The sequence below is a fragment of the Lampetra planeri genome, unplaced genomic scaffold (genome assembly GCF_965212315.1).
Source record: "Lampetra planeri unplaced genomic scaffold, kcLamPlan1.2.h2 scaffold_218, whole genome shotgun sequence".
NCBI lineage: Eukaryota > Metazoa > Chordata > Hyperoartia > Petromyzontiformes > Petromyzontidae > Lampetra > Lampetra planeri.
In genome coordinates, this window is record NW_027614947.1 from 81,282 (window position 1) to 104,374 (window position 23,093).

The window sequence follows — 23,093 nt, forward strand, 5'->3', positions numbered from 1 at the left end:
AAAGAAGTGTGTTCCCGTCAAGGAGTTTCCTGCCGTCATTTTCCAATACTTCACAAAGACAAAAGTAGCCCCAGTAGCCTCAAGACACGTTTGGGGCAAGTGCTGTTGGTGAAACAGTAAAGGGCAGCACTGTAGGGGGCACTTAGGGGGGGGGGGGGTGGACAACACAACAGGCAGTCAACCGACTGCAGAAACATTCCACCCGCCTCGCCTCCTCCCGCTCACCCATCTCTCCATCATACCCTCCATCCTCATCCTCTCACCTCACTCACACTCACTCAGCTCACCCTCACGCACTCATTCACTCATCTCCCCTCACCCAACTCATCTCTCAGCTCACCTCATCACCGCACGCTCATCTTCACCTCTCTCCACTCACTCCATCTCTCCTCTCTCTCACTCACCCTCTCCACTCAGCTCACTCACTCATCACTCACGCTCCCTCCACCCACTCACTCAGCCCACCCACCCCTCCACTCACTCACCCACCCTCCTCCACTCACGCCACGCCTCCACTCACCCACGCCTCCACCCACCCCTCCACTCACCCACCCACCCCTCCCACTCACCCACCCACCCACCTCCTCCACTCCCCTCCTCACTCACTCCACCCCTCCACTCACCCACCCACCCCTCCACTCACCCACCCACTGCCTCCACTCACCTCACCCACCCCTCCACTCACCCACCCACCCACCTCTCCACTCACCCACCCACCCCTCCACTCACCCTCCCTCCCTCACCAACTCACCCACCCACCCACTCACCCACCCACTCACTCACCCACCCACTCACCCACCCACTCACCCCCCCACTCACCCCTCCACTCACCCACCCACCCACCCCTCCACTCACCCACCCACCCACCCCTCCACTCACCCACCCACCCCTCCACTCACCCACCCACCCTCCTCCACTCACCCACCCACTCACCCACCCACTCACCCACCCACCCACTCACCCACCCCACTCACCCACCCACTCACCCACCCACTCACCCACCCACTCACCCACCCACTCACTCACCCACCCACTCACCCACCCACCCACCCACTCACCCACCCACTCACCCACCCACTCACACCACCCACTCACCCACCCCACTCACCCACCCACTCACCCACCCACCCCCTCCACTCACCCACCCACCCACCCACTCACCCACCCACTCACCCACCCACTCACCCACCCACTCACCCACCCACTCACCCACCCACCCACCCACCCACTCACCCACCCCTCCACTCACCCACCCACCCCTCCACTCACCAACTCACCCACCCACCCACTCACCCACCCACTCACCCCCCCACTCACCCCTCCACTCACCCACCCACCCACCCCTCCACTCACCCACCCACCCACCCCTCCACTCACCCACCCCTCCACTCACCCACCCCCTCCACTCACCCACCCACTCACCCACCCACCCACTCACCCACCCACTCACCCACCCACTCACTCACTCACCCACCCACTCACCCACCCACTCACCCACCCACTCACCCACCCACTCACCCACCCACTCACTCACCCACCCACCCCTCCACTCACCCACCCACCCCTCCACTCACCCACCCACTCACCCACCCACCCCTCCACCCACCCCTCCACTCACCCACCCACTCACCCACCCACTCACCCACCCACTCACCCACCCACTCACCCACCCACTCACCCACCCACTCACCCACCCACCCACTCACCCACCCACCCACTCACCCACCCACTCACCCACCCACCCCTCCACTCACCCACTCACCCACCCACCCCGTCCACTCACCCACTCACCCACCCACCCCTCCACTCACCCACCCACCCCCTCCACTCACCCAGCCACCCACCCCTCCACTCACCCACCCCTCCACTCACCCACCCACCCACTCACCCACCCCTCCACTCACCCACCCACCCACCCACCCACCCCTCCACTCACCCACCCACTCACCCACCCACCCACCCACTCACCCACCCACCCCTCCACTCACCCACCCACCCCTCCACTCACCCACCCACCCACCCACTCACCCACCCCTCCACTCACCCACCCCTCCACTCACCCACCCACCCCTCCACTCACCCACCCACTCACCCCTCCACTCACCCACCCACCCCTCCACTCACCCACCCACTCACCCACTCACCCCCCCACTCACCACCCGGCCCCCCAGTAGTACCCCGAGCTGCTGCTGCTGGATGTTGTTGTTGATGTTGTTGATGTTGTTGATGTTGTCTCCCAGAGCCGCGTTGGTCCTCAACAAGAACCTCGTGCGCTGACGCCGCCTCTTCCCCCCCCCTGCCCCCCCCCCCTCCTCCTGCGCTTCCTCCCCTTGCCAGCAGCAGCAGCAGCAGCCCCCCCCCTCCTCCTGCTGCACCACCACCATCTCGTCCACCTCATCGTCCACCTCATCGTCCACCTCATCGTCCTCCTCATCCTCCTCGTAGGCCGCCGCCAGTAGCAGCAGTTCAGCGATGCCCCCCACCGTGTCCCCGTCCCTCAGGGCCCTGCCCCCCCCCGGAGTGGTGGCCCCCCCCCCTCCCCCCCGGGGTGGCCCCCACCCCCACCGCCCCCACCCCCACCGCCCCCCCCCATCGGCGTCACCGTCGCCGCGTGGATCCGCGCCGATCGGCGCACGGGCGTCACGAAGCGCAGACGCGAGGGGGGGGCAGCCGCAGCCATCGCCATCGTCATCGTGGTGGTGGAAGGAGGGGCCATGATGGAAGGGGGTGGGGCAGCCGGGGTGGTGATGGCGGTGGTGATGGTGGTGATGGCGGTGTTGATGGTGGTGATGATGGGGGCAGCCGGGGTGGTGATGGGGGCAGCCGGGGTGGTGATGGCGGTGGTGATGGGGGCAGCCGGGGTGGTGATGGGGGCAGCCAGGGTGGTGATGGCGGTGGTGATGGGGGCAGCCGGGATGATGGTGGTGGTGGGTGCGGTGGTGGGTGTGCTTGGTGCGGTGGCAGTGATGATGGCGGTGGTGGCGGTGGTGGGTGTGGCGGTGGTTGGTGTGGTGGCAGTGGTGGGTGCGGTGGTGGCGGCGGTATCGGCAAGGTCACCGCTATCACCGTCGTCACCGCTGTCACCGCCGCCTTCCTCAAGTTCCGGAGCCAGGAGGACGGCTGCCGTCCTAGAGACACGTGGGAGGAGAGAGAGAGTGAGCACACGCGTGTTGTACGCGTGTTGTAGGCGTGTGTTGTACGCGTGTTGTACACGTGTCTGAATGTTGAACTTTTTGGGTAATCGTACGTAGCCAACCGTGGCTAATCGGAGGTGCGGGAGAACAGGACCCTGTGGGGTGAGCTGGTAGGAACGAATAAGCAAAGAATCTAAACATAATGTATTATTACACTTGTTTAGCCAGGAAAGCGTCACTGAGTCTAAAAGTTTTTGTAGGGTCCTGCCAAGTGTTTGCAGTAGGGGGCGATGTTGCTATACCTAATCGGACGATACGAAGGGAGACTTTGAGGCCTAGTTGTAGGCTTTAGGCCTAGCTGTAGGCTTTAGGCCGCTGTGAGTTAATTTTTAATTGAAATGTTTTAATTATTTATGTAAAAGCTTTAAATGTAAATGTTTCTATTTCAAAACATCAGGGAATGTAACATTGTTAAACATTAACTCCCTTTCACACACGCGGGGGTACGATACGAAGGGAGACTGTGAGGCCTAGTTCTAGGCTTTAGGCCTAGCTGTAGGCTTTAGGCCGCTGTGAGTTAATTTTTAATTTAAATGTTTTAATTATTTATGTAAAAGCTTTAAATGTAAATGTTTCTATTTCAAAACATCAGGGAATGTAACATTATTAAACATTAACTCTGTTTCACACACGCGGGGGTACGATACGAAGGGAGACTGTGAGGCCTAGTTCTAGGCTTTAGGCCTAGCTGTAGGCTTTAGGCCGCTGTGAGTTAATTTTTTATTTAAATGTTTTAATTAAAAACCATCTCAGGGAATTATAAGGGAATGTTACACTTGTTTAGCCAGGAAAGCCTCACTGAGTCTAAAGGTTTTTGTAGGGTCCTGCCAAGTGTTTGCAGTAGGGGGCGATGTTGCTACACGGACGGACGGACGGACGATATAATCTATTGTAGGCTGGTTCACTTCGTTCCTACCAGTATAAGCCAACAAACTACACAACAACAACAGCAAGCAGCACCACGTGTCACCCACTCACCACCCCTCGCCCCACTCACCCCCCCCTGCTCACCCCACCCCCCACTCACCCCACCGCTCACCTCCCCCAACTCACCACCACCACCACCCCTTGCCCCACTCACCCTCACCACTCACCCCACCGCTCACCTCCCCCAACTCACCTCACCACTCACCCCTCCCCCCACTCACCCTCACCACTCACCCCACCCCCACTCACCCTCACCACTCACCCCACTCACCCTCACCACTCACCCCACCCCCACTCACCCTCCCCCCACACCCTCCCCCCACTCACCACTCACCCCACCCCCACTCACCCTCCCCCCACACCCTCCCCCCACTCACCCTCACCACTCACCCCCCCCCACTCACCTTCACCACTCACCCACTCCACCCACTCACCCTCACCACTCACCACTCTCCCCACTCACCCTCACCACTCACCCTCCCCCCACTCACCCCCCCCCCCCACTCACCACTCACCCTCACCACTCACCCACTCCCCCCACTCACCACTCACCCTCACCCCACTCACCCTCCCCCCACTCACCCTCCCCCCACTCACCCTCACCACTCACCCTCCCCCCACTCACCCCCCCCCCCCACTCACCCTCACCACTCACCCTCACCCCACTCACCCTCACCACTCACCCACTCCCCCCACTCACCACTCACCCTCACCCCACTCACCCTCCCCCCACTCACCCCCCCCCCCCCACTCACCCTCCCCCCACTCACCCTCACCCCACTCACCCTCACCACTCACCCACTCACCTCACCACTCACCACTCACCCTCACCCCCCCCGCTCACCTGGCCACTCGCAGGCTGCTCCCAATGGTGAACCTCACCACAGAGCCCAGCAGCTGTTGTTGCTGCTGCTGCGGGTTTCGAGCGTCCAGCCTGACGCGCGACCCCTGGTGCGGGGTCGACGAACCTAACGGGGCGTCCACTGCCTCTTCCTCCTCGTCAACATCGTCGTCGTCGTCACCATCATCGCCTGCAGCGACGACGACAACCACCATCGTCGTCATCATCATCATCGCCATCGTCATCGTCGTCATCATCATCGCCACCATCATCATCGCCACCATCATACCCATCATCATCGTCGTCATCATCATCATCGCCACCATCACCATCACCGAAATCATACCCATCATCATCATCGCCACCATCATCATCGCCACCATCACCATCACCGAAATCATACCCATCATCATCGTCTTCATCATCACCATCATCATCATCGCCACCATCATCATCATCGCCACCATTATCATCATCGCCATCATCACCATCACCGCCATCATACCCATCATCATCGTCGTCATCACCACCACCATCACCACCACCACCACCACCACCGCCGACATCACCACCATCACCACCACCACCATCACCACCACAATCACCACCACCACCATCACCACCACCCTGATCACCACCATCACCACCATCACCACCACCCTGATCACCACCATCACCACCACCACCATCATCACCACCACCACCATCACCATCACCACCATCACCATCACCACCACCACCACCACCGCCGCCGCCGCCATCACCACCACCACCATCACCACCACCACCACCACAATCACCACCACCACCATCACCACCACCCTGATCATCACCACCACCCTGATCACCACCATCACCACCACCACCATCACCACCACCACCATCACCACCATCACCATCACCACCATCACCATCACCACCATCACCACCACCAATTCGGTGGAGGAGCAAGCGGGTGGGTGGGGTCATCTATGGGGTGGGGGGACCTCACCTGGGGGGCTGCTGCTGCTGGAGGGGGGCTGTGGTGTGGGGGGCTGTGGTATGGGGGGGGGGCCCCCGCTCCACAAACGCCACGAGTGCTCGCTGCAGCTCCTCCATGGGCTGGGGGGGGGGGGGCAGAGTGGAGGGGGGGTGTGGGGGGTCGGTTACTTGGCCACTCACACAGACACTCACTCACTCACACAGACACTCACTCACTCAGACACTCACACAGACACTCACTCACTCACTCAGACAGACACTCACTCACACAGACACTCACACAGACACTCACTCACACAGACACTCACTCACACAGACACTCACTCACACACACAGACACTCACTCACACAGACACTCACTCACACAGACACTCACTCACACAGACTCTCATACAGACACTCACTCGCACAGATACTCACTCAGACACTCACTCACTCACACAGACACTCACTCACTCACACAGACACTCACACAGACACTCACTCACACAGATACTCACTCAGACACTCACTCACTCACACAGACACTCACTCACTCACACAGACACTCACTCACTCACACAGACTCTCACACAGACACTCACTCACACAGATACTCACTCAGACACTCACTCACTCACACAGACACTCACTCACACAGACACTCACTCACTCACACAGATACTCACTCAGACACTCACTCACTCACACAGACACTCACTCACACAGACTCTCATACAGACACTCACTCACACAGATACTCACTCAGACACTCACTCACTCACACAGACACTCACTCACACAGACACTCACTCACTCACACAGATACTCACTCAGACACTCACTCACTCACACAGACACTCACTCACACACTCACTCACACACACAGACACTCACACAGACACTCACACAGACACTCACACATACACTCACACAGACACTCACACAGACACTCACACACACACACTCACACAGACACTCACACACAGACACTCACTCACTCACACAGACACTCACTCACACAGACACTCACTCACTCAGACACTCACTCACACAGACACTCACTCACACACACAGACACTCACTCACACAGACACTCACACAGACACTCACACAGACACTCACTCACACACTCACACAGACACTCACTCACACAGACACTCACTCACTCACACACTCACACAGACACTCACTCACTCACACAGACTCTCATACACTCACACAGACACTCACACAGACACTCACACAGACACTCACATATACACTCACACAGACACTCACACAGACACTCACTCACACACACAGACACTCACTCACTCACACAGACACTCACTCACTCACACAGACTCTCATACAGACACTCACACAGACACTCACTCACTCACACACACAGACACTCACTCACACAGACACTCACTCACTCACACAGACACTCACTCACTCACACAGACACTCACACACACACTCACACACACAGACACTCACTCACTCACACAGACACTCACACACACACACTCACACAGACACTCACTCACTCACACAGACACTCACTCACACAGACACTCACTCACTCACACAGACACTCACACACACAGACACTCACACACAGACACTCACTCACTCACACAGACACTCACTCACACAGACACTCACTCGCAGACACTCACACAGATACTCACTCACACAGACACTCACTCACACAGACACTCACTCGCACAGACACTCACACACACAGACACTCACTCACACAGACACTCACTCACACAGACACTCACTCACACAGACACTCACACAGACACTCACACAGACACTCACTCACACAGACACTCACTCGCACAGACACTCACTCGCACAGACACTCACTCACACAGACACTCACTCACACAGACACTCACTCACTCACTCACACAGACACTCACTCACACACACACTCACACACACAGACACTCACTCGCTCAGACACTCACTCGCACAGACACTCACTCGCACAGACACTCACTCGCACAGACACTCACACAGACACTCGCACAGACACTCACTCGCACAGACACTCACTCACATAGACACTCACTCACACAGACACTCACACAGACACTCACTCACTCACACACTCACTCGCACAGACACTCACTCACACAGACACTCACTCGCACAGACACTCACTCGCACAGACACTCACTCACTCAGACACTCACTCGCACAGACACTCACTCACACAGACACTCACACAGACACTCGCACAGACACTCACTCACACAGACACTCACTCACACAGACACTCACACAGACACTCACTCACTCACTCGCACAGACACTCACTCGCACAGACACTCACTCACACAGACACTCACTCACTCACACACTCACTCGCACAGACACTCACTCACACAGACACTCACTCGCACAGACACTCACTCGCACAGACACTCACTCGCACAGACACTCACTCGCACAGACACTCACTCGCACAGACACTCACTCACACAGACACTCACTCGCACAGACACTCACTCGCACAGACACTCACTCGCACAGACACTCACACACACACTCACTCACACAGACACTCACTCGCACAGACACTCACTCACACACACACACACTCACTCACACAGACACTCACTCACTCACACAGACACTCACACAGACACTCACTCACACAGACACTCACACAGACACTCACACAGACACTCACACAGACACTCACACAGACACTCACACAGACACTCACTCACTCACACACTCACTCGCACAGACACTCACTCGCACAGACACTCACACGCACAGACACGCACTCACACAGACACTCACTCACACAGACACTCACTCACACAGACACTCACTCACACAGACACTCACTCACACAGACACTCACTCACTCACACAGACACTCACACAGACACTCACTCACACACACACTCACTCACACAGACACTCACTCGCACAGACACTCACTCGCACAGACACTCACTCACACAGACACTCACTCGCACAGACACTCACTCACACAGACACTCACTCACACAGACACTCACTCGCACAGACACTCACTCGCACAGACACTCACTCGCACAGACACTCACACACACAGACACTCACTCGCACAGACACTCACTCACACAGACACTCACTCGCACAGACACTCACTCACACAGACACTCACTCGCACAGACACTCACTCACACAGACACTCACTCGCACAGACACTCACACACACACTCACTCGCACAGACACTCACTCGCACAGACACTCACACAGATACTCACTCACACAGACACTCACTCACACAGACACTCACTCGCACAGACACTCACTCGCACAGACACTCACTCGCACAGACACTCACTCGCACAGACACTCACTCACACAGACACTCACTCACACAGACACTCACACAGACACTCGCACAGACACTCACTCACACAGACACTCACTCACACAGACACTCATACAGACACACACTCGCACAGACACTCACAGACACTCACTCGCACAGACACTCACTCGCACAGACACTCACTCACTCGCAGACACTCACTCACACAGACACACAGACACTCACTCACACAGACACTCATACAGACACACACTCGCAGACACTCACTCGCACAGACACTCACTCGCACAGACACTCACTCACTCGCACAGACACTCACTCACACAGACACACAGACACTCACTCAGACACTCACTCGCACAGACACTCACACAGACACTCACTCACACACTCACACAGACACTCACTCAGACACTCACTCGCACAGATACTTACACAGACACTCACTCACACACACAGACACTCACTCACAAAGATACTCACACAGACACTCACACAATCACTCACTCACACAGACACTCCCTCACACACACACTCACTCAGACACTCACACAGACACTCACTCACACAGACACTCACTCACACAGACACTCACTCACTCACACACTCACACAGACACTCACTCACTCACACAGACTCTCATACACTCACACAGACACTCACACAGACACTCACACAGACACTCACACATACACTCACACAGACACTCACACAGACACTCACTCACACACACAGACACTCACTCACTCACACAGACACTCACTCACTCACACAGACTCTCATACAGACACTCACACAGACACTCACTCACTCACACACACAGACACTCACTCATACAGACACTCACTCACTCACACAGACACTCACTCACTCACACAGACACTCACACACACACTCACACACACAGACACTCACACAGACACTCACACACACACACTCACACAGACACTCACTCACACACACAGACACTCACTCACACAGACACTCACACAGACACTCACACAGACACTCACTCACACACTCACACAGACACTCACTCACACAGACACTCACTCACTCACACACTCACACAGACACTCACTCACTCACACAGACTCTCATACACTCACACAGACACTCACACAGACACTCACACAGACACTCACACATACACTCACACAGACACTCACACAGACACTCACTCACACACACAGACACTCACTCACTCACACAGACACTCACTCACTCACACAGACTCTCATACAGACACTCACACAGACACTCACTCACTCACACACACAGACACTCACTCACACAGACACTCACTCACTCACACAGACACTCACTCACTCACACAGACACTCACACACACACACTCACACAGACACTCACACACACACACTCACACAGACACTCACTCACTCACACAGACACTCACTCACACAGACACTCACTCACTCACACAGACACTCACACACACAGACACTCACACACAGACACTCACTCACTCACACAGACACTCACTCACACAGACACTCACTCGCAGACACTCACACAGATACTCACTCACACAGATACTCACTCACACAGACACTCACTCACACAGACACTCACTCACACAGACACTCACTCACACAGACACTCACTCACACAGACACTCACTCACACAGACACTCACACACACAGACACTCACTCACACAGACACTCACTCACACAGACACTCACTCACACAGACACTCACTCGCACAGACACTCACACACACAGACACTCACTCACACAGACACTCACTCACACAGACACTCACTCACACAGACACTCACACAGACACTCACTCACACAGACACTCACTCACTCACACAGACACTCACTCACTCACACAGACACTCACTCGCACAGACACTCACTCGCACAGACACTCACTCACACAGACACTCACTCACACAGACACTCACTCACTCACACACTCACACACACAGACACTCACTCACTCAGACACTCACTCGCACAGACACTCACTCACACACACACTCACACACACAGACACTCACTCACTCAGACACTCACTCGCACAGACACTCACTCGCACAGACACTCACTCGCACAGACACTCACTCACACACACACTCACACACACAGACACTCACTCACTCAGACACTCACTCACACAGACACTCACTCACACACACACTCACACACACAGACACTCACTCACTCAGACACTCACTCGCACAGACACTCACTCGCACAGACACTCACTCGCACAGACACTCACTCACTCAGACACTCACTCGCACAGACACTCACTCACACAGACACTCACACAGACACTCGCACAGACACTCACTCACACAGACACTCACTCACACAGACACTCACACAGACACTCACTCACTCACTCGCACAGACACTCACTCGCACAGACACTCACTCACACAGACACTCACTCACTCACACACTCACTCGCACAGACACTCACTCACACAGACACTCACTCGCACAGACACTCACTCGCACAGACACTCACTCACTCAGACACTCACTCGCACAGACACTCACTCACACAGACACTCACACAGACACTCGCACAGACACTCACTCACACAGACACTCACTCACACAGACACTCACACAGACACTCACTCACTCACTCGCACAGACACTCACTCGCACAGACACTCACTCACACAGACACTCACTCACTCACACACTCACTCGCACAGACACTCACTCACACAGACACTCACTCGCACAGACACTCACACACACAGACACTCACTCACACAGACACTCACTCACTCACACACTCACTCGCACAGACACTCACTCGCACAGACACTCACTCGCACAGACACTCACTCGCACAGACACTCACTCGCACAGACACTCACTCGCACAGACACTCACACACACACTCACTCACACAGACACTCACTCGCACAGACACTCACTCACACACACACACACTCACTCACACAGACACTCACTCACTCACACAGACACTCACACAGACACTCACTCACACAGACACTCACACAGACACTCACACAGACACTCACACAGACACTCACACAGACACTCACACAGACACTCACTCACTCACACACTCACTCGCACAGACACTCACTCGCACAGACACTCACACGCACAGACACGCACTCACACAGACACTCACTCACACAGACACTCACTCACACAGACACTCACTCACACAGACACTCACTCACTCACACAGACACTCACACAGACACTCACTCACACACACACTCACTCACACAGACACTCACTCGCACAGACACTCACTCGCACAGACACTCACTCACACAGACACTCACTCGCACAGACACTCACTCACACAGACACTCACTCGCACAGACACTCACACACACAGACACTCACTCGCACAGACACTCACTCGCACAGACACTCACTCGCACAGACACTCACTCGCACAGACACTCACTCACACAGACACTCACTCACACAGACACTCACACAGACACTCGCACAGACACTCACTCACACAGACACTCACTCACACAGACACTCATACAGACACACACTCGCACAGACACTCACAGACACTCACTCGCACAGACACTCACTCGCACAGACACTCACTCACTCGCAGACACTCACTCACACAGACACACAGACACTCACTCACACAGACACTCATACAGACACACACTCGCAGACACTCACTCGCACAGACACTCACTCGCACAGACACTCACTCACTCGCACAGACACTCACTCACACAGACACACAGACACTCACTCAGACACTCACTCGCACAGACACTCACACAGACACTCACTCACACACTCACACAGACACTCACTCACACAGATACTTACACAGACACTCACTCACACACACAGACACTCACTCACAAAGATACTCACACAGACACTCACACAATCACTCACTCACACAGACACTCCCTCACACACACACTCACTCAGACACTCACACAGACACTCACTCACACAGACACTCACTCAGACACACAGACACTCACTCACACAGACACTCACTCACACAGACACACACACACTCACTCAGACACTCACACAGACACTCACTCACACAGACACACAGACACTCACTCACACACAGACACTCACTCAGACACTCACTCAGACACACAGACACTCACTCACTCAGACACTCGCACAGACACTCACTCACACACTCACTCGCACAGACACTCACCCACTCACCCACCCAACCCACCCACCCAACCCACCCACTCACCCACCCACCACCACCTCACCCACTCACCCACCCAACCCACCCACCCAACCCACCCACTCACCAACCCACCCACTCACCAACCCACCCACTCACCAACCCACCCACTCACTCACCCACCACCACCTCACCCACCCACCTCACCCACCCACTCACCTCACTCACCCACCCACTCACCTCACTCACCCACCCACCCACTCACCTCACTCACCCACCCACCCGCTCGCCCACCCACTCGTACGCCCACCCGCCCACCCACCCACCCACTCACCTACCCACTCACCACCACCTCACCCACCCACTCACTCACTCACCCACCCACCCACTCACCCACCCACTCACCACCACCTCACCCACCCACTCATCTCACTCACTCACTCACCCACCCACTCACCCACCCACCCGCCCACTCACTCACCCGCCCACTCACCCACCCGCCCACTCACCCACCCACTCACTCACTCACCCACCCACCCACCCACTCACCTCACTCACCCACTCACCCACCCGCCCACTCACCCACCCACCCACTCACCCACCCACTCACCCACTCACACACCCACCCACTCACCCGCCCACTCACCCACCCACTCACTCACTCACCCACTCACCCACCCACCCACCCACCCACTCACCTCACCCACTCACCCACCCGCCCACTCACCCACCCACCCACTCACCCACCCACCCACTCACCCACTCACACACCCACCCACTCACCCCACTCACCAACCCACCCACCCACTCACCCACTAACCCACCCCCTCACCCACCCACCCTCTCACCCACTCACTCACCCACCCACTCACCCACCCACTCACCCACTCACTCACCCACTCACCCATCCACCCACTCACCCACCCACTCACCCACTCACACACCCACCCACTCACCCGCCCACTCACCCACCCACTCACTCACTCACCCACTCACCCACCCACCCACCCACTCACCTCACCCACTCACCCACCCGCCCACTCACCCACCCACCCACTCACCCACCCACCCACTCACCCACTCACACACCCACCCACTCACCCCACTCACCAACCCACCCACCCACTCACCCACTAACCCACCCCCTCACCCACCCACCCTCTCACCCACTCACTCACCCACCCACTCACCCACCCACTCACCCACTCACTCACCCACTCACCCATCCACCCACTCACCCATCCACCCACCCACCCACCCACTCACCCACCCATCCACTCACCCACCTGCCCACCCACCCGCTCACCCACCCACCCACCCACCCACCCCCCCACCGACCCACCCACACACCCACCCACCCACCGACCCACCCACCGACCCACCCACCCACCGACCCACCCACCGACCCACCCACCCACCGACCCACCCACCGACCCACCCACCCACCGACCCACCCACCCACCCACCCCCCCACCGACCCACCCACCCACCCACCCACCCCCCCACCGACCCACTGACCCACCCACACACCCACCCACCTGTGCTTTGGCCGCCACGGCCGCCTCGAACTCAGCCACGACGTCGCTGGCCGTGCCCCAGATTCCCGCCATGGCCGCCCGGCTCAGCCAGAAGGCCGCGTGGCCACGGGCCCCGGGAAACCCGCTCTGCAGGGCGGCCACGCGGCCACGGGCCTCCTCCTCCTGTAGCTCACCCTGTGACACACACACACCATACACACACATTACTATACACTACTACACTATACACTACTACACTACACTATACACTACTACAGCCAGAAGGCCACACGGCCACGCGCCTCCTCCTCCTGTAGCTCACCCTGTGTACAACACACACACACCATACACATTACTACACACTATACACTACACTATACACTACTACACTATACACTACACTATTCACTACTACACTACACTATACACTACTACAGCCAGAAGGCCGCGTGGCCACGGGCCCCGGGGAATCCGCTCTGCAAGGCGGCCACGCGCCTCCTCCTCCTGTAGCTCACCCTGTGACACACACACCGTACCGTACATCACTACTACACTATACACTACACACTACTACACAATACACTACACTACAGCCAGAAGGCCACGCGCCTCCTCCTCCTGTAGCTCACCCTGTGTACAACACACACCGTACACATTACTATACACTACACACTACTACACTACACACTACTACACTATACACTACACACTACTACACTACACTATACACTACACTACAGCCAGAAGGCCACGCGGCCACGCGCCTCCTCCTCCTGTACCTCACACTGTGACACACACACACACACTGCTCTACACCACTACTAGACTACATTATACACTACTACACTACACACTACTACACTATACACTACTACACACTACTACACGATACACTACTACACTATACACTACTACACTACACTATACACTACTACAGTATACACAATACACCACTACACTATACACAACCACAGGGGCACTCCCCCCCCACCCACCCTAATCCCCACCACCCCACCCACACACCCACCCCCCCACCCACCCCACTCCACACCACCCACCCCACTCCACCCACCCACCCCCCCACTCACCCACCCACTCCACCCCCACCCACCCACCCCCCCACCCACCCCACTCCACACCACCCACCCCCCACCCACCCCACTCCACCCACCCACCCCCCCACTCACCCACCCACTCCCACCCACCCACCACCACCACCCACCCACCCCCCCACACCACCCACCACCCACCCACTCACCCACCCACCAACCCCACACTCCACCCACCCACACCACCCACTCCACCCACCCCCCCACACCACCCACCCCCCCACACCACCCACACACCCACCCACCCACCCACCTCACACCCCACCCACACCACCCACCCCACCCCCCCCCACTCACCCACTCCACCCACCCACCCCACCACCACCACCCACCCACTCCACCCACCCACCCCACCCCACCCACCACCCCACTCCACCCACAAACCCCACACCCCACCCACCCCACACTCCACCCACCCCACCACACTCCACCCACTCACCCACCCACCACCCCACCCCACCACACTCCACCCACTCACCCACCCACCACCCCACCCACCACCCCACCCACCTTCTGCAGGGCGTCTTGAAACCCGAGGAACCCGACCCTCATGGCCTCCGCCACCTCGGCCTCCTCCTCCTCCTCCGCCATCGCCTCCCAGAAGGACGCGTTGGTGGCGGGTGCCCGCCGGGGCGTGCGGAGCCCCCCCAGCGGCCTCACCTGGGCGGGCCGCTTGCTCAGCGTGCGGCCGTGTTGGGCCTGCCACGCGGCTAGGCGAGCCCTGGTAGAGGCCGCAAAACGGCGGCAAAACGCGGACAACCGCGGTGGTTAGGGGATGACGTTGACGGGCTACGACCTCGCACGCTCGCTCACTCACTCGCTCTCTAAGTCACTCTCTCGCTCTCTAAGTCACTCGCTCACTCGCTCGCTCTCTAAGTCACTCTCTCGCTCTCTAAGTCACTCGCTCACCTCGCTCGCTCTCTAAGTCACTCTCTCACTCGCTCTCTCGCTCACTCACTCACTCGCTCGCTATCTCACTCACTCGCTCGCTATCTCACTCACTCGCTCGCTATCTCACTCACTCACTCACTCACTCACTCTCTCACTCTCTCTCTCACTCACTAACTCTCTCTCGCGCCGTGCGGAGCGGCCACACCGAGTGGTCGCTCCTGCTCTGCCAGGTGAGCGGATGGAGGCCTGGGCTCAGGTGAGAGCCTGAGCCTGGCCTAGAGAGAGGTGAACGGGGGAGAAACGCGCCGTCTCATCGTGGCGTTTTCTCCCCGCTCTTAGTGATAACATCGTCGTTTTTATTACTGTTTGTCGGGTGTCTTTCTGTTGTTATTTGTGTTGCTGCTGCGCTGCTGCCATGAGAGTGCCATGGTCTCAGCCCAGCAGCACGGAGGCCCTCACAGACCTGCATGGCTTCCGTTGCTTCCCACCGTCGAAGACGTCGCCTGAGGACGTCGCTGCCGTGGTGGCGGTGCACACCGGGCTGGCGGCTGTCCGTGTGGTGCAGCGAGAGAGACGTGGTGTACGTGGTGCACGTGGCCTCGTGGTGCACGTGGCCTCGTGGTGCACGTGGCCTCGTGGTGCACGTGGCCTCGTGGTGCACGTGGCCTCGTGGTGCACGTGGCCACGTGGTGCACGTGGCCTCGTGGTGCACGTGGCCTCGTGGTGCACGTGGCCTCCTGGTGCACATGGCCTCGTGGTGCACGTGGCGCCGACGGTACGAGTCACCATCACGGGCGCCCCGCCGTTCATGACCAACGAGAAGCTGGTGGGAGAGCTGCAGCGCTACGGCACGGTGGCCTCCAGCGTCGTGCTGCTGCCATGAGGCACATCATGTCCGGGGCAAAGGCAGGTGCTCCTCCTAACATTAAAAGGTGGACGCACCGAGCTGGACGTGGCCATCAAGCGCGCCGCTGGAGGCCGCGTCCACACGGTGTACCGGGCGACAATCGCGCCACGCTGCTACGGCCGTGGCGGCGTGGGACACCTGAGGAGGGACTGCTCGGCAAGGACCAAGGAGGGTGTGGCGGGGTCTGGTGGAGCAGTGAGGGGGGAGACAACGCCCACGCTGCAGCTGAAACAGCGGGAGCAGCAGCAGCGAGAGCACCTGCTGCAGACGTCGCCGCAGGAGCAGCAGCAGCAGCAAGGTGGTGCCGACTCTGTGCCGGAGCACAGAGTCGGCACCGGTGAAAGGAACCGACGACGACGATGGCGGAGGGTTCTCCGTCATCAGGAGCGCGAAGAGGAGCGCGAGGAGTATGAGCAGGAACGGGAAGGGCCGGCTCAAGAGGGCGGCCACAGCTGGCGACATCAACCAGCCAGCCGGCTGCCCGCTGGAGACGGAGGCCATGGAGGCCACCGGCGACGCGAACCCGGCGGACGCGACCAAGCCGAGAACGTGATCGCCGAACCCGACCTCACCCCCCCCCGGCGACTGGAGGACAGCGCCAGCGCCGTGCTGAGCAGCGCTGTAGCACCCCCCCCCCCTCGCTCGACCCGGAGGGGAGCGCGGAGCCCGAGGTGACCGGGGAGGGGGCGGCCACGGAGCCCGGTGTGCCGAGCCGCGTCGTGGCTCCGAGGAGCGACCTCCCGTCGCGTCGCGAGGTGGGGCGACAAACCCAAGGGCTTAGAGGAAGGTGAACTGACTTGGGACCGAGCCTGGTGAGGTCCCGGCGCCGGGAGGGTCGGTGGATGCGACAGGGTGGGCCGCGAGGCTTGAGAGGGTGAGGACTCTGAGGAGGATTGGGACAAGGCGGAGTACCCCCGAAAGCTCAGAGGTTGGAGGAACGAGGCTTGGCCGGGGGGGGGGGTACACGCCCAGAGGCCTCCTCTCGTGGTGGAGGAAGGCGGACAGAGGGAAAAAGGGGAATGTGGCGAGGGAGCTGACAAAAGCTTTCCCCGATAGGCGCTCCGTTGCGGATGTGGTTTTTGGACGTGAGATGGGACCCATACGGGTATGGGTACGGCGAGCGGGAGATCGAGCGGATAATGGATTTAATGGACAAATCGGAGCCGTTCCCCGCCAGTTTCGACGACGAGGGGAAAGAGTCCTCTTGGTTCTTTCGGTAAAGTCACGTAGAAGGGAAGTAATAAAATAATAAAAATAAAACACAATAAAATAATTCTCACGACGTTTCGGCCACAACGCAAGCAGCCGTCCTCAGGTGAAAACCAGGTCCGTCGGGGCGACAGAGTCTGAATGAAACATCACACGAGCTTGGAGCATATATATAAGCTGGGCGCCTTGACAAAGGAATTTGCATATCAAGAGGAATTTAGCATATTTATGGGAAATGCAGGAATGTGATTAGTATTACATATGCATGTGCATTATGCAGGATTAACAGCATCAAAGGGAGCTGCAGCTGCAGTTTTATTGTTTTTTATTTTTATTATTTTATTACTTCCCTTCTACGTGGTGACTTTACCGAAAGAACCAAGAAGATGAATCCCTGCAGTCACGAAAGCTTTAAATCTAAGGGAAAGAGGACGAGAGGATGGCCTGGGCGAGGGAGGTCAAGGAGAGAGGGAGGCCATGGAGGCCAGCGGCGACGCGCGGGTGAAGGCGGCGACCGAGGAAGAGAAACAGCCGGACCCGGCCTCGCCTGTTTCGTCTTCGCAGGGGAGCGAGGTGAGAGTCGCCAAGGAGTGGCGACTCAAAGAGACGGATGGAGAGGCCGACGAGCTGGCCTCCGTTGCCGAAGACGGAGTGCTCTCCCCCGAGTGTCTCCTCGGTTTCTTGAAGTGGTCGTACGGGAGGCGAAACATTCGCGTGCGGGACAGCTTCCCCGATAGACAGAACTTCACGAGAATGGCCCGGAGTGTGGTCCAGGACCCGAGTACATTCGGATACAGTCGCCAGGAGATTTTCCGGGTTGAAGCCTTGATGAGCAAGGTCCGAAAACAGCCACCATCTCCCCCCCCATCACCCCCTTCTCCCCGAGGCGTTGAAAAGGACACCACTACCGTCAGCCGGGGAGGAGGGTGAGGAGGTGGGAGCGGAAGAGCTGCTCTGCCAGGCGAAGGGGTGTGAGCGCCCGGATGACGAGCACACCGGACGCTGGCTGTGAGCGGTGGCGATGTGGTGCGTGATGATGTTGTACAATCATTGTTGCCATAAAGGCAGGAATACTGAATGAACTGGAATATTCCAGCGCAATTTGCGCTGGTCAAATAAAATTATAAAAGTCAAAAAGTCTCTCTCACACTCGCCCTCTCTCTCTCTCACCCTCTCTCTCGCCCTCTCTCACTCTCTCTCATTCACTCACTCTCTAAGTCACTCACTCACTCGCTCTCTCACCCTCTCTCACCCTCACTCTCTCTCTCGCCCTCTCTCTCACACACTCTCTCTCACCCTCTCTCTCTCTCTCACCTCCGCTCTGCGACCTGGGCCTCGCGTCCCTTCAGCGTCTTTCCGCCTGTAGCTTGAGATGCCGGGCCGCCTGTAGCTTGAGATGCCGGGCTGCCTGTAGTCCGGCTCACTCCCTTCGTGGATGGTCTGCCTGTCGTCTGAGTGGACATTCTGCCTGTCGCCTGAGTGGACAGTCTGCCTGTCGTCTTAGTGGACATTCTGCCTGTCGTCTGAGTGGACAGTCTGCCTGTCGTCTGAGTGGACGGTCTGCCTGTCGTCTGAGTGGACAGTCTGCCTGTCGTCTGAGTGGACAGTCTGCCTGTCGTCTGAGTGGACGGTCTGCCTGTAGTCTGAGTGGACGGTCTGCCTGTCGTCTGAGTGGACGGTCTGCTTGTCGTCTGAATGGACGCTCTGCTTGTCGTCTGAGTGGACGGTCTGCCTGTCGTCTGAGTGGGCAGTCTGCCTGTAGTCAGAGTGGGCAGTCTGCCTGTAGTCTGAGTGGGCAGCCTGGCTGTTGTCTTAGTGGGCAGTCTGCCTGTAGTCTGAGTGGACAGTCTGCCTGTAGTCTGAGTGGACGGTTTGCCTGTAGTCTGAGTGGACAGTCTGCCTGTCGTCTGAGTGGACATTCTGCCTGTCGTCTGAGTGGACAGTCTGCCTGTCGTCTGAGTGGACAGTCTGCCTGTCGTCTGAGTGGACGGTCTGCCTGTCGTCTGAGTGGGCAGTCTGCCTGTAGTCTGAGTGGACAGTCTGCCTGTCGTCTGAGTGGACGGTCTGCCTGTAGTCTGAGTGGGCAGCCTGGCTGTTGTCTTAGTGGGCAGTCTGCCTGTAGTCTGAGTGGACAGTCTGCCTGTAGTCTTGCCTGCAGTTTGTGTGGTCAGCCGGCCCGTGGATAGTCTGCCTGTTGTCCGAGTGAGCTGTCTGCCCGTAGTCTGAGTGGACAGTCTGCCTGTTGTCCAAGTGAGCTGTCTAGCCATTGCCTGAGTGGACCGCCTGCCTGTGGACAGCCTGCCCTTCGCTAGTGACGATGGCGTGCATGTTGAAGATGGTTTGCCTGTAGTCTTGGGGGACAGTCTGCCTGTTGTCTGAGTGGGAAGTCTGGCTGTTGTCTTGGGGGACAGTCTGGCTGTCGTCTTGGGGGACAGTCTGGCTGTCGTCTTGGGGGACAGCCTGCCTGTAGTCTTGGGGGACAGTCTGGCTGTAGTCTGAGTGGACGCTCTGCCTGTCGTCTTGGGGGACAGTCTGCCTGTAGTCTTAGTGGCCTGCCTGCCTGTAGCCTGAGTGGACAGCCTGCCTGTCGTCTTGGGGGACAGCCTGCCTGTAGTCTTGGGGGACAGTCTGGCTGTCGTCTTAGTGGTCACTCTGCCTGTAGTCTGAGTGGGCAGCCTGGCTGTCGTCTTAGTGGACAGTCTGCCTGTAGTCTGAGTGGGCAGCCTGGCTGTTGTCTTAGTGGGCAGTCTGGCTGTTGTCTGAGTGGCCACTCTGCCTGTCGTCTTGGGGGACAGCCTGGCTGTTGTCTTAGTGGGCAGCCTGGCTGTAGTCTGAGTGGCTACTCGGCCTGTAGTCGATGTGGTGCGTGATGATGTTGTACAATCATTGTTGCCATAAAGGCAGGAATACTGAATGAACTGGAATATTCCAGCGCAATTTGCGCTGGTCAAATAAAATTATAAAAGTCAAAAAGTCTCTCTCACACTCGCCCTCTCTCTCTCTCACCCTCTCTCTCGCCCTCTCTCACTCTCTCTCATTCACTCACTCTCTAAGTCACTCACTCACTCGCTCTCTCACCCTCTCTCACCCTCACTCTCTCTCTCGCCCTCTCTCTCACACACTCTCTCTCACCCTCTCTCTCTCTCTCACCTCCGCTCTGCGACCTGGGCCTCGCGTCCCTTCAGCGTCTTTCCGCCTGTAGCTTGAGATGCCGGGCCGCCTGTAGCTTGAGATGCCGGGCTGCCTGTAGTCCGGCTCACTCCCTTCGTGGATGGTCTGCCTGTCGTCTGAGTGGACATTCTGCCTGTCGCCTGAGTGGACAGTCTGCCTGTCGTCTTAGTGGACATTCTGCCTGTCGTCTGAGTGGACAGTCTGCCTGTCGTCTGAGTGGACGGTCTGCCTGTCGTCTGAGTGGACAGTCTGCCTGTCGTCTGAGTGGACAGTCTGCCTGTCGTCTGAGTGGACGGTCTGCCTGTAGTCTGAGTGGACGGTCTGCCTGTCGTCTGAGTGGACGGTCTGCTTGTCGTCTGAATGGACGCTCTGCTTGTCGTCTGAGTGGACGGTCTGCCTGTCGTCTGAGTGGGCAGTCTGCCTGTAGTCAGAGTGGGCAGTCTGCCTGTAGTCTGAGTGGGCAGCCTGGCTGTTGTCTTAGTGGGCAGTCTGCCTGTAGTCTGAGTGGACAGTCTGCCTGTAGTCTGAGTGGACGGTTTGCCTGTAGTCTGAGTGGACAGTCTGCCTGTCGTCTGAGTGGACATTCTGCCTGTCGTCTGAGTGGACAGTCTGCCTGTCGTCTGAGTGGACAGTCTGCCTGTCGTCTGAGTGGACGGTCTGCCTGTCGTCTGAGTGGGCAGTCTGCCTGTAGTCTGAGTGGACAGTCTGCCTGTCGTCTGAGTGGACGGTCTGCCTGTAGTCTGAGTGGACAGCCTGGCTGTTGTCTTAGTGGGCAGTCTGCCTGTAGTCTGAGTGGACAGTCTGCCTGTAGTCTTGCCTGCAGTTTGTGTGGTCAGCCGGCCCGTGGATAGTCTGC

At 58.0% G+C, this 23,093-nt stretch overlaps 1 protein-coding gene across 1 annotated transcript; it reads right to left on the bottom strand.

Moving 5' to 3' along the window:
• Positions 1–2,577: 2,577 nt before the first annotated feature.
• LOC144740464 (uncharacterized) lies at positions 2,578–22,006 on the bottom strand. The gene is made up of 6 exons (XM_078623310.1): positions 20,381–22,006; positions 16,570–16,780; positions 14,972–15,145; positions 5,954–6,063; positions 4,966–5,152; positions 2,578–3,128 (listed from the first exon to the last, which is right to left on the bottom strand). The coding sequence occupies exons 1-5, from the start codon at positions 21,331–21,333 to the stop codon at positions 5,146–5,148; spliced, it is 1,455 nt and encodes a 484-aa protein (XP_078479436.1). The 5' UTR covers positions 21,334–22,006; the 3' UTR covers positions 2,578–3,128; positions 4,966–5,145.
• Between the last annotated feature and the right edge of the window lie 1,087 nt (positions 22,007–23,093).

Coding starts and splice junctions, on each gene's coding strand:
- LOC144740464 (XM_078623310.1), bottom strand. CDS start 21,333: ATGGCTAGACAGCTCACTTGGACAACAGGCAGACTGTCCACTCAGACT. Junction 16,781..20,380: donor GCCCAGGTCGCAGAGCGGAG/GTGAGAGAGAGA, acceptor GGCCTCTACCAG/GGCTCGCCTAGCCGCGTGGC. Junction 6,064..14,971: donor CCGTGGCGGCCAAAGCACAG/GTGGGTGGGTGT, acceptor CCCCCCCCCCAG/CCCATGGAGGAGCTGCAGCG.